The 12,500-nt window shown below is 34.3% G+C and overlaps 1 protein-coding gene across 1 annotated transcript in view; it reads right to left on the bottom strand.

Moving 5' to 3' along the window:
* LOC134264254 (uncharacterized) overlaps positions 1-398 on the bottom strand; it is a 6,530-nt gene extending 6,132 nt beyond the window's left edge. Inside the window, exon 1 of the mRNA XM_062746548.1 lies at positions 322-398. Within this exon, the coding sequence (XP_062602532.1) occupies positions 322-393 (72 nt within the window). The 5' untranslated portion in view covers positions 394-398. The remainder of the gene's footprint in view (positions 1-321) is intronic.
* Positions 399-12,500: the final 12,102 nt, after the last annotated feature.

The following is a 12,500-nucleotide window of genomic DNA, read 5'->3' as shown; positions in this document are numbered from 1 at the left end:
GGTCAAAATTGGCCCAGTGGTTCTTGAGAAGAAGTCGAAAATGTGAAAAGTTTACAGACGGACAGACAGACGGACGGAGGGACGGAAGACGGACAAAATGTGATCAGAAAAGCTAACTTGAGCTTTCGGCTCAGGTGAGCTTAAAAGGGAAGTAACTCTTAGAAGAGTTAAAAATTGCTTATATTACGAATTTTAGTAATATTACGATTTTTCTTATTGGACTGGACTGTTAATGGCACAGGATAAAAATTAGGACAAGAAATTTTGGATTTGTATAGCCTTATCAACTAAGAAATGGAGATTATGTGTTATAATACTTACCGGGAAGTCCATCACGTAGTCGGCGTGCCAGGCAGGGCGACGCCGAATCCTCGAAGACCGTCGAAGCTCCATCTAAATAACAACAAGAAAACCTGATCAGTATATACACAACACGGTTATTTTACTTGATTTTTATAATAATTAAGTCACTACATATATATACAAGATACAAGGTATTTCTCTGTGTCATTGTTAGATTACAAGTCATATATTCCCAGTCAAAATTGTAAAATTTTAAATTATATAATGAGGCCCAATTTACTTGATCTGCGTATACGTTTCAGTGCTCCAAGTCACACTTGCTTTCAGGTCACAAAATGGCGACCTAAAAATTATTTTGGTCGCCATTTCAGAATTTCTGGTCGCCATGATCAAATATTTCACTCGCCATAAAAAAAATACATTTTGTGAATACAACTTGATAATTTAAATAAGGAAATGTATTATGTCTTTATAATATCATAGATTACTTACTACTGTGACTATAAAAATTTGCTAGGTTGAATGAAATATTTTTATTGAATACATGTACCCTTATGGTTGTACAGAAGAACACAAGTAATCTGATTATACAGAAATAAAATTTTATCAAATGAAAATACATGCAAGCTTGACAGCTGTTGAGACAGGACTTTGCCTGCTGTTTGTCATGTTTACTTACTACTACGTACCTAACCCATTACACAGTCATCATAAATGCCGCCAAAACACTCTTTATTAGCATGATAATACAATCATGATTCATTGTGATATGCAAGCAATTGATCAAATGCTTCAATAAAAAGGTCGGATCTTAAAAATTGTACGAAGTTTGGATGCCATCTATCAGGAACATTATTTGTCCACGTCTCTGCTTCAGGTTCTATCAAACTTTGTACAGCATGCCATGCTGTCATAACATTACGTGATTTAAGTCCATGCAACGCTTTGTAAAGTGTATTTAAGTATATGTCTTCAAACATTTTCTTGATGGAGAATCCTTACAAATGAAATCTCGATCCCGATCTTAAAAATTGGACGTTTCCAGCCCAAATTTTCTCAGTCGCGAAAATGCGAGTGTGTTTTCATTTCTAGTCGCAAAATCAATTTTTTGGTCGCAAATGCGACCATTTTAGTCGCAACTTGGAGCACTGCCGTTTTAGCGCAGCATAGACTCAGGCACATCAAAGTACCTTTGACTGCATGCCGTCACAATTGTTCGAATACAGGGTCTGACAAATCCCATAATGCCTGATGCCCAGGGCTAGTGAATTTAAGAGGCGGGCAAGTGAATATTTAATAGGCTTAATTAAGTGCATGCATGCACTTGTCCGTAAACAAGTGACTTAAAAAAAAATCAATAATATTAAATAAATATTTATTAAATTTTCATAGTTTTCCATGAAATTAAAATTATTTTGTTGTAAGAGTTATCTTCCTTTGTTTGTCACACTTCGTATGCGAACCAGTTTAATTGTGTCATCATTATGCATTTCATTACATGTTTTACTGAAAGTTTGAAGCACATGTATTTGTACTTAATTGAAAGTGACAAATTGGCATTGAAGAAATGGAGAAAGTTTTGACAGTTATGAGGATGAAAGCGATCACTACCCAGGAGCAGAGAAGAAGATTTTTAAAGAAATAATGCATTTTCGTTATATTTATCTATACAGCCCCGCCCAAGCACTAGAATCCCAGACCCCGGGGCCATGAATTTTACAATTTTGATAGAGGACTCAATGTTTATTACAATCATGCAAACAATTTGACTGCTTGATGTCCAGGAGTAAAAAAGAAGATTTTGAAAAATTTCATTAATTTTAGTGGTTTTTGCCCCACCCCTCAGGCTCCAGGGAGGTGGGGACCATGTAAATTCACAATTTTTGTTTCCCCTTCACCCATAGATGCTGTATACCAAATTTGGTTGAAATTAGTTCAGTAGTTTCAGAGAAGAAGCTGAAAATATCCTTATTAAAACTAGAGGACATAAAGATCGAGATATTTATAAATTAAAGGATGACTGCACTTAAGGAAACTTAGATACTGTAAAGGCACAAATATTTGTGGGGGATTAAATCTAATTTATTTTGTTGTTAACAATATTAAACGAAATTAAATCCACACAAAATTTAATATGACTATATATAATGAATAGGGTTACTTTCAAAACAACAAAATTAAATACCCCAAAAAATATTTTTGATGACAAAACAACGAAATCTTATGCCCACGAAAATTTGTGCTTCTACAGTATTGCAACATAATTAATTTTAAAAACGGACATATTTCTTTATTGGTAGAAAGGCCAATTTCTTAACTGCAACTCTGTGTAATTACATTAATTAAAAGTTCGTATTAACGAAGTTTAAAGTCGTTTTTATTGGGAGGGGTCATCGCATATTCTGGAATCTCCATAAGATAATGAGTACGTCCAACTTTTTGCAGTCTTAATACATAGTCAGCGCATGTTTGTCTATTGTTCTCCTTTTTATCGTAGTTGTATATTAATATATAAATATTGCATGTAGTTGAGTGTAACATAGAAAATTTTCACCTCAAGAAAACCATTGTCAATTAACCAAGGCACAGCTGAGGTTAATTGACAATGGTTTTCGAGGGGTGAAAATTTTCAATGTTGCACTCAACTACATGCAATAATTATTTATTATATTATACTGAATGTTTTATATTAGTGAACCATGTGCGCATAAATTCCACACAGTCGCTATTTTTGGGAATACCACCCGTCGTCAAGCAATGTTGACTGTTGCTACGCAAGAGGGCATGGCTTCATTATTCATCGGTAAGTAGTGTTTTTTATCAAATGTTTCTCGACGAATCAGATTCAAGTAATTTACATGAAATTATAATATCTATATATATCATACATGTAATATGTACCGGTGGTACAGGAAATGTCCCGTATTTTCTACCCCCATCACGGTGTCCCGGAGGTACAACAAAATTCACGGGAAATGAAAATGTGTACCATATTTTGAAATGTTTACCGGAAACCGTCATTTTTCTTTCATTCCCGCTGTCGCAACACTGGAAATCTCGAAGTATGTGTGACTTACTGCCCTTGAATAATGTAAACAAAACAGTATGAACGAAGGTGTGAAATATTCCCGTGATAATTATATCGTAATTACAAGATATCAAAGCGTTTTGTTTGGCTGATTGCTTTTTTAATAGGACAAGTTTATCAAGGATTCTTTAAAACTGTAATTTATTAAAAGTAAAGACATTTCAAAGAAAACACCATTAATTCACATTTTAGAATCGTTGACACATAATGTGACAGCAAAACGAAAATTCGTCCATTATTTGATCAGGCATACATCATAGGCCATATTTACATACTACAGATTAAGAGAAATGATTTTTAGTATAATTTTAATAATGCAGCTGAATGGAAACGACCAGAATAATACAATAAAGTGTTTTTAAACACTGTACCTTTTACTAAATCCGTCATTTAGCATAGTTTTATGCTGAAATTCAAAATTCTTGAAGAGTTTCTTGAAATGAAAAATAATTAAATCATAATACATGTTATGCAGTGGTGCACCTGAACATTGGTTTGAAATTTATTATTAAAAAATAAACACCTAGTTACATTGTTTTTTGGTCGACATTTTGTACCGTTTTTGTACCGTTTTTTGGTTAGCAATGTACAGTATTTTCACCCAAATTCCAGTATTTTGAAGGCTGCTGTACAGTATCTGGGTCTAGAAATTATCACATGTATGATATATTACTTCATATTAAAAGGATCAGATCAATAGACAAACATGCGCTCATAGTTAAAAAGAGAAAAAACTGTTCCTTTGTGTGTTCACTTTCTCTATAGTAAACAGGCCATTTTGACCACATTGTTACTTGTTGAATATTATAATTAACTACATGATTTCTATACCCATGTAACTCTGTGATTACTAAAATTCCATCAGGTGACGTGTAAGGAAACATGCATTTAAAGCAAAACTATGCACCCGTTCTAATTTAGTATTTTGACATAATTATTGACAATTGTGAATAGGCATACTTCTCTTCAGAAATGTTCTTTTATATATGGATACTTATAGGCCAAAATAAAAAATAATCTTGTTTCCTGTCATCCGACCTACCCTACATTTTACTCTCCGACCCTAAAAGTTTTAATTACATTTTCATTTTTTAGGTGACTATTTTTAAAATTCTTAAGTCTACCAACAATATTTACAGAACTAATACATCAGAAGTGTACCGATTCAAAATAAATTTTTTTCTCAAAATAACATTTCTTCCCTACCTATCTACCCTAATTTTTTGGTCAGGGGACAGGTCAAAACACTACAGAGCTTATGTTTTCTGTTGTAAAAATCCGACTTAAAATAAAATTTTCTGATTCTGATTCTGATTCTGACAGGAAACAAGAGTATATTTTCTTTTGGCCTTAAAGTACAAGTACATATTATACTGGTATAATACATACGGTTGTCTGGGGTATACATGTAAAAATATATCTATATATACTTGGTTCTCAAGTCTTTCACTTCATGGTTTGATACATAAGTAGAATATTTCTTTTTTCCACAGAAAAATCATTTCACATCAACAGTACAAGTAATTTGAAAAATACTACACAATCCAAGAATGAACAGGACAAAAAACTTAAAATCTAGCAATTTGAATTGATCATGTACACTCATTTTATACCGCATGTATACGGTGCCATATATACAAATGGTAAATGCCATAAAATTAAATTTTCAAGGCCTTTAATTTATTATGGACTCTAAAAATGCATTAATATAAATAATGCTCTTTTTTAACTGTTTAATAAGATTTGTGTTTTCTGTCCCCCTTTGTAAACCCGTTAAACGTCAGCGATGTGTATTGCAGCTGACCAACTTTAGTGTGGGAGAGACGCTAGCTCGGGTACTTCCTTTGATGTGGCGAGAATGTGACGTAGAATTTAAAGTTCTCGACAAGCAAAGCATCAGCTCGTCACAAACAACATAATCCTTTACGGGTTTTGAAATCTGCTCTAAATACATGCATGTATGAAATCGGGTGTAGGCAATTTTTTCAGAATTGCAATTTTTTTTTTATTTCCAAGTATAGAAGTTCGTTGATAATTTAAACAGTCTTATATCAAATCATAATGTAAATAAGAGACCAAATCATTGTCGAAAACTAATGAAGAAGATTTGGTCATGCATTTATCGAATATTTTTATTTGAGACAAGTAAATTCCGAATAAAACTTATAAGTAAGTGTTTTTCTAGCTATTAATTCAGAAACCTTAAAGTTAATGTCATACATTGCTTTGTTCAAAAGATCAATCCGGCGTGTAGCCAGCATGGAAAAATTGGGTTGAAGTGTACACAGAAAACAGTCGGGGGTCTGAGGGCCACCATGAGGCCCCCATTGGGTCCATGGCGAAACCCTGGTGGGGGCCAAGGGGGCGAAGCTCCTGGATTTTACGAAAATTTTCTGTCATTTTCTCGCAAAAGAAATCACGATAATATCACTTTTCTCAAGCAAACACTTAGCTAAGTTATACTGCTTCCATTGATACTTCGGGAAGAGAACGATAATTTATCAATTGGTATTGGAAAAAAGTTTCCAAGTGTATTATGATAAAACAAAGAAGCAATTTCAATATCGTTATCATTGGAGTTTAAATATTTCAAAATATAAACGGGAGTGTTTTTGTCTTTTGATTACTTTCATATTTGATAGCAGCGAGTGAGACTATTCGAGAATGCTTCAATTATAATTTAATTCTTTAAATTGGTAACATCAGTAAAAGAAGCTATATTATCATTTATTTTGTTCACCATAATTTATAATAGTTTAACAACATTTATTCATTACCTCTACGGAAATTAAAAATCTTGTATGGTCCTCCAAGACCTTTGTAACTTTTTCTTTCGATCAAAGTCCATTAGATTGCTTTCCTTGAAATCAAATATTTAAACATTTTGGTTCAACAATATTTTTTTCCTCATTGAAAGATGATTTTGGAATTGATTTTATAATTTTAGGACTAAATTTGAATGTGCAGACATGCTGACAAAAAATTCAATTGAAACAACAAGACGCAAAATAATTTGAAACACATGCAGGTAGTGCCTCTTTTTCCCCGAATACATAAACATTTCTTTCTTTTTTTCCTTCTTTTCTTTTATCCCTCTTTCTTTCTTTTTTTTTTTTTTGGAATTAAATGATGTGTACGCACTTGCGTATATGCAGCTACGCGCCTGTCAATTTCCACAGACAGATAGTTTTGATGAAAAAAAGCAAAAATTAAATCATGACGTCAAAGAACGTCACAGAGCAGCGAGTGTAAGCTTGGATCTGTTTGCTCTGTGAATAGTTGCATGCAAATTAATGTGAAATTTTTTTGTCATTATGACCTTTAGAAATTGTTCTTTATACAAGTCTACATTTATAATGTTTTACTGAGTGGGCGTAATAAAAATTGATGTTGACTGCTGAGTGAGATGTTGGACCTGTCAATGAGATGTCAAGCAATGGCTCAGGAGCAATCATTGATGTTTAAAAGTGACAGACCTGGGATTACATCACAGAAGACGGTACAAGATGCATATACAGTATGATGCAATATATATTCGTACAAAATGGCGACGTGTTTACACTCGCGACGAAAGTAGGTCAACATTGTAACTCGTTTATTCCATTTCAGAAATTAAATAAATCAAAAATAACTTACCTAGTACTTTGTAAGGTGACCCTTTAAGCGTATTACACTTAGTAACCGTCTCGGAATAGTCCTGTACAGGCTTTTGACATACTCTGGTGTAATGTCAGTCCAGATGCGCTGGATTTCACGGAAGAGATCGTCTTTGTTCTCAATTCGCCCTATCCTTCCTTGAAGCTTTCTTTTAATAAGGAGCCACAGATTTTCAATTATATTTAAGTCTGGACTCTGGGCTGGCCAGCTCATCGTTGTAATCCCGTTCCTGTGTAAATAATCCTGAGTCGAACGTGCACGGTGTACAGGCGCATTGTCGTCTTGGAAAATATAATTTCCAGTCGGAAAATGACGGGCTAAAACTGGCCACAAATTGTCGTCTAAGATTGTCTGATATTTATCAGCATTTATATTTCCATCCACTTCAGAAATAGTGCCGACTCCATGCCAGGTGATACATCCCCAGATCATAACTTGGTAACATGGTTTTGTTTTGCGCGCCTCTACCAAATCCGGCCTCCAACCTTCTCCCCGTTTCCTCCAAATATACACACGAGAGTCTTGTCCCACAACAATCTTGGATTCATCTGAGAATATAACTTTTCTCCAAAAGTTGTCAACAGTGACTTTTCTCTTTTCACGACACCAAGATAAACGCTTTCTCCTATTTACCTCTCGAATTACCAGCTTTTTCTTTGCAACCCGTCTCACGAATCCATGTTTATGCAGATGTAATTGTACAGTTCGTTTAGATATTGGCCGTTCTTTATTTTCATTGAATTTGTCCGTTATATCCTGTAAACTCTCTCTTCTGTGGGTTTTTACGAGCCTTTCTAGCTTCCGATAGTCTCGGGCTGTCACGACAGGTTTCCTGCCTCGTCTCGGGATGTTTTCTATGAAACCTCGGCGCTCTACACGCTTCTTAAAACTGGCGATTGTAGTCCTGGACACATCTAATGTTTCTGATACGTAACTGATAGTTTTTCCTTCTTGTAATAATTTCCAAGCGATTTCTTTTACCTGGTTGCTTAATTCTTTCCCTTTTCGCCCCATCTTGTTTTCGCCGGTTCAGATTTGTTTACGTAGCAGACGACAATAAAATCACGTGACGTATGAAATGTCACATGATTAAAAATGTTAAAAATAACTACCGAAATTCCAGTCTCTATTTATAAACTACTTTATTTCCACTATAAATATGTAAGTCGGAACGCGCGTGTAAATAGGTCGCCATTTTGTACGAATATATATTGCATCATACTGTATGTCAAAAACATTGAAATAAAAGGTATATCATTAACAAAATATTTATTGACTCAGTGTTCTCAGGCAAAATGGGTTTTTGTCGACCCTGGAACAGAACCATCTGCTCTCATCCTAACAGCCTCCAGCAAGCAGTTTAATTGAGTTTTGGGTCCGATAAAATGTATGTTGTTGCCCTCGAGTCAATAAATGTATCTCAGTCCATGCGCACTCCCCACCGGAAGTTCTTCAGTTTTCATCAAGAGCCATATACATGTCAAAATTTTACTTTTGCATAGATGATCTCCGTATTTTCAGCTAAAACTTAATAAATCTGACACTTGGTAGCTAATTTGCACGTAAACACATGCAAACAAATATTTCAAAATGCATGCACCGGCCTACATCTCTGTTTTGCTTTAGGAAAAAATGGCGTCAAAAATGTTCGAGTATTCACCACGAAATTTTTTGTACAATGACACCATATAGAATGATAAATTGACGAATATAACAACTTCAATAAACTAACCTCATCCAGAAGAAATCTTCTTCTGTGCAAGATGTCTTGAAGAATGCAGTGAAAGCGCTGAGTAGATGCAATCGCAGAAGCAATGGCAGTAGTGACCGATATTGACAAAAGGCAATTTCAATCTGACCTTATGACCCATGTCACGTGATCAATGTTACACAGTGCCACTGACTGTAGAGCGTATATATCTTGGAAAATCCTATTGTATCCTTACTAATAGTAACTAAAACTTTGACAAAAAACTTAAAACGTGAAGAAAGGTGCGATATGCTACTCTCTAATTCCTTTTTTAATTAAAACTGGGAAGGGGTAGGGGGTCTGCATTGGTACCAAGTTTAATTCTTGGGTTTTTTTTACTCCTTTTCCTTCTTTTTTCATTTTTTCCCTTAGTGTTTAATGTAAGGAGGTAGCGTATTTTATCATGGCAATTTATAGTAATGTACATGTATTGATACATGTAGATAGTAATCAAAAATCGAAGTTGCAACCTGCACCCCCTTTTTTTTGCAGAGAGAAAGAAACTCATCAAACTGAATGAATTGTGGTAGAAAAAAAATAAAAGTGATATGCTTTAAGTAGAGGTCTTGTCCAAACAATAATTGACCATCTTAGTTATTATTGATTGATTTTTCAAATCTCTTTTTTTTTCAAACATTGACCTGGTAAACGTGTAAAAAGAAAGAAAACAAACACAAAGAACGTATTTATGTTAGAAATTATTATTAATCCCCACAATTAATATGCAATAATTCCAGAAATTTCCCAAAATATTTTATACGAGTTTTTTTTCTCCTTTATATAAAATATTATACAATTATGGACTCTTTTGGTGTTGAATATGGTTTGTTATTCACCAGAAAAATATTCATATTGACCGAGGCGAAGCCGAGGTCAATATGGATATTTTTCTGGTGAATAACAAACCATATTCAACACCAAAAGAGTCCATAATTGTTTTATTATATAGTCGGGATTTGAATAGATAAGACATTGAAGGCTGTATGACGACACCATTTTCACTTGCGATCTTCCATTGTTGAAAATGAAAAAAAATCTCCAGATAACAGTTTGTAACCTCCGTGTTTTCCTTTCCGAGTTTTGCTATGTGTAAGACGTCCAAATATCAAAAAATAATCCTGAAATATGTTTGAATAATTGTTTTCCTGCATAGATACGTAGCTCGCTGCGGCCGTTGCAACCATTGTTTACAACGTTGTTCGACGTTTTGATTGTGACGTCACAATGCCATTGCACGTGCATTGACCCTCCGGTGAATACAGCCTAAAATCCGGTGAATATGTAGTGTTATGAACTGTTTGCGTTCGTATAGATTATATAGGGACTATAAATAGACTATATAATAAACAATGTAATTGGTAAGTGGGTAAAAAATAGAATAAGGTTACAAATTATACCCCCCCTTTCCAAAATGAATAAGCAATAATTCAAACAAATTCCCAAAAAATATTTATATTTATTCGTTAATATAAAATACAATTGTAATATAATTATTGCAAACTGTGAACAGTTTATTTAAATAGTTAAAAGAGTCATATTTTAAGATTTTCTACACAGAATCCATTGTGCTGAGAAATTGCACATCAGGTTTAATTTGGTAGTCAGTGTTATATACTTGTTTATGCCAAATTACATTTTTAAAACGAAGAATTTCAATTGGATATTATATATCAAATGGCAATATTTCTAATTTTATCAGATATTGCAAAAGTTTTTTTTTGGTCATTTTTCATGTTTACCTCGAAGTTAAGGTATACGACCCATATTAGGACCAAAATTTCTTATCTTAAATATCTATTGTTTGTAAAATATCGTAATATTATTTAAAAACATTTTAGAGTAGAAAAGGATTTACCAAGAGAAATTTTCAAAAATTTTATTGCCTAAGTAGAAATTAATTATTGAAGATTGCATTGAAGTCTATGGAAGGAAGTAAGTTTTTTAAGATAGAAAAATAAATACTTCAAATATCAAAAAAGCTGTGTTGGAAAGACGTATTTGATCATTGGGAATAGTAAAACAATTAGAAATAATTTTTTTACCAGACGATTTTTTTTTAAATTAATTTTATTGAATAAAATCAAAAGGAGATCACTCGTAAAGGGCAGGAAAAGGTCATAAATTAGGACATGTCCCACTCTTACATTCTGATACTAAAGGATGAAAAATAGTCCTAACTATACTTAGTATTCAGCCCAAACATATCCAGTATGCATTCAATTCCATTGAATCTGGGGCTAATATGGATCGGATACCTTAAAAACACGTGTAGTCCCAAAATTTTAATCTTTTGTTCAAATTTTGAAAAAAAAAATGGGTAGGTCGGTTTTGAAAAACGATTAGAAACAAGTGGCCAAAAATTAATTCAATCTAAAATGTTGGAAAATGCACCAATTGGAGCAACTATCTAAGAAAATTTCACTGGGAGCCCCCCCCCCCCCATCAAACCCACACCTATTGGAGGGGGTGTCCCCCTCAAATGCCCCCTTCGGCCCTACGGCCCTAACCTCCCATCCCCAATGGATCCGCCACTGAGAAAAAGAGCATTTTATGTAATGTAGCAGATTTTCAGTTCTGAAAACCATGGCCTTAGCCATGTTAGACCGTGTAGGCACTTGTTTCGCTAGTCCGAAATATCTGAGGTTTCCAAGGCGTTTTTACGATTCTGATATTTTACATGTTTTACGTGCCAATAAAATATCATCTTCGCTAGCCAAGGGTGACGATCTACGGTGTTTCTCTATTCACAATAGAATAGAGAAACACCGTGGATCGTCACCCTTGGCTAGCGAAGGCTAGCGAAGATGATAAAATATTAAATCGTAAAAATCCTAGGAAACGTCAGATATTTTTGTTTCGGATACGGGGCATACATCCCTTCTCAATTTTAACGTGGTAAAAACAGGCACGTAGCATCGTTTTTGAAAGTGGGGGGGCCAACCTGAGAAAATTTTTTTTACTTACCTGAAAAAGTTGACAAGCAAAAAAAAAAAAAAAAAAAAAAAACTTTAAAGTTGCCCAAACTCTCGAAAATCCTATTTCGTGGGGGGGGGGGTTTAGTGGCAAACTTTTTCAAAGCCAACTTACTATCACTTCCAATTTTTTCCTTACAATCCTTGCTATCACTATACTATGGTTATAAGTGAGGGGGCCAACCATCCTATCAATGAACATTTACTATAGTAAAGGTAATGTTGGGGAAAAAAGTGGAGGGGGGCCAGGCCCCCCCTGGCCCCCCCGGATACTACGTCCCTGAAAAATAAGTTTGTGTGTCCCGTATACGAAACAAGTGTCTGGGCCCAAGACTCTAATTATAACCCATTCATACGACGAAAATTTGCTTATGTGTGCAAAACTGCAAAGAATGATCTTGCACTTAGTGTACTAAACGTGGCCCCCGGTAAATTACGCAAAACTATGGTATAGAAAGTAGCCTAATGAAAGTAATAATACAAGTCTTCAAGGTCTAGATCGCAACTTTGCAAAATTACAGAAATTAAAAGTGAGTAATACTGAAGAACGAGACTGTGTTTTGTAAGAGGGGTCAATGCAAATCACGAATCTCCATTGTTATTCAAAGATATTCCGATTTTTTTAGCTGAAATACATAGTGAGCGCATGCTTGCCCAAATTTCTCAAAAAGACAGAAGGTGTAGAACTTTTGGAAATTCAACATATTTAAGGGAGAATTTTGGGCTACAA

The sequence above is a fragment of the Saccostrea cucullata genome, unplaced genomic scaffold (assembly GCF_032062105.1).
Source record: "Saccostrea cucullata isolate Sc308-1 unplaced genomic scaffold, CSIRO_AGI_Scuc_v1 ctg11149, whole genome shotgun sequence".
NCBI classification, from domain to species: Eukaryota; Metazoa; Mollusca; class Bivalvia; order Ostreida; family Ostreidae; genus Saccostrea; species Saccostrea cuccullata.
Note: the sequence above shows the minus strand (reverse complement) of the source record. Positions and strands in the feature narration are given on the sequence as shown.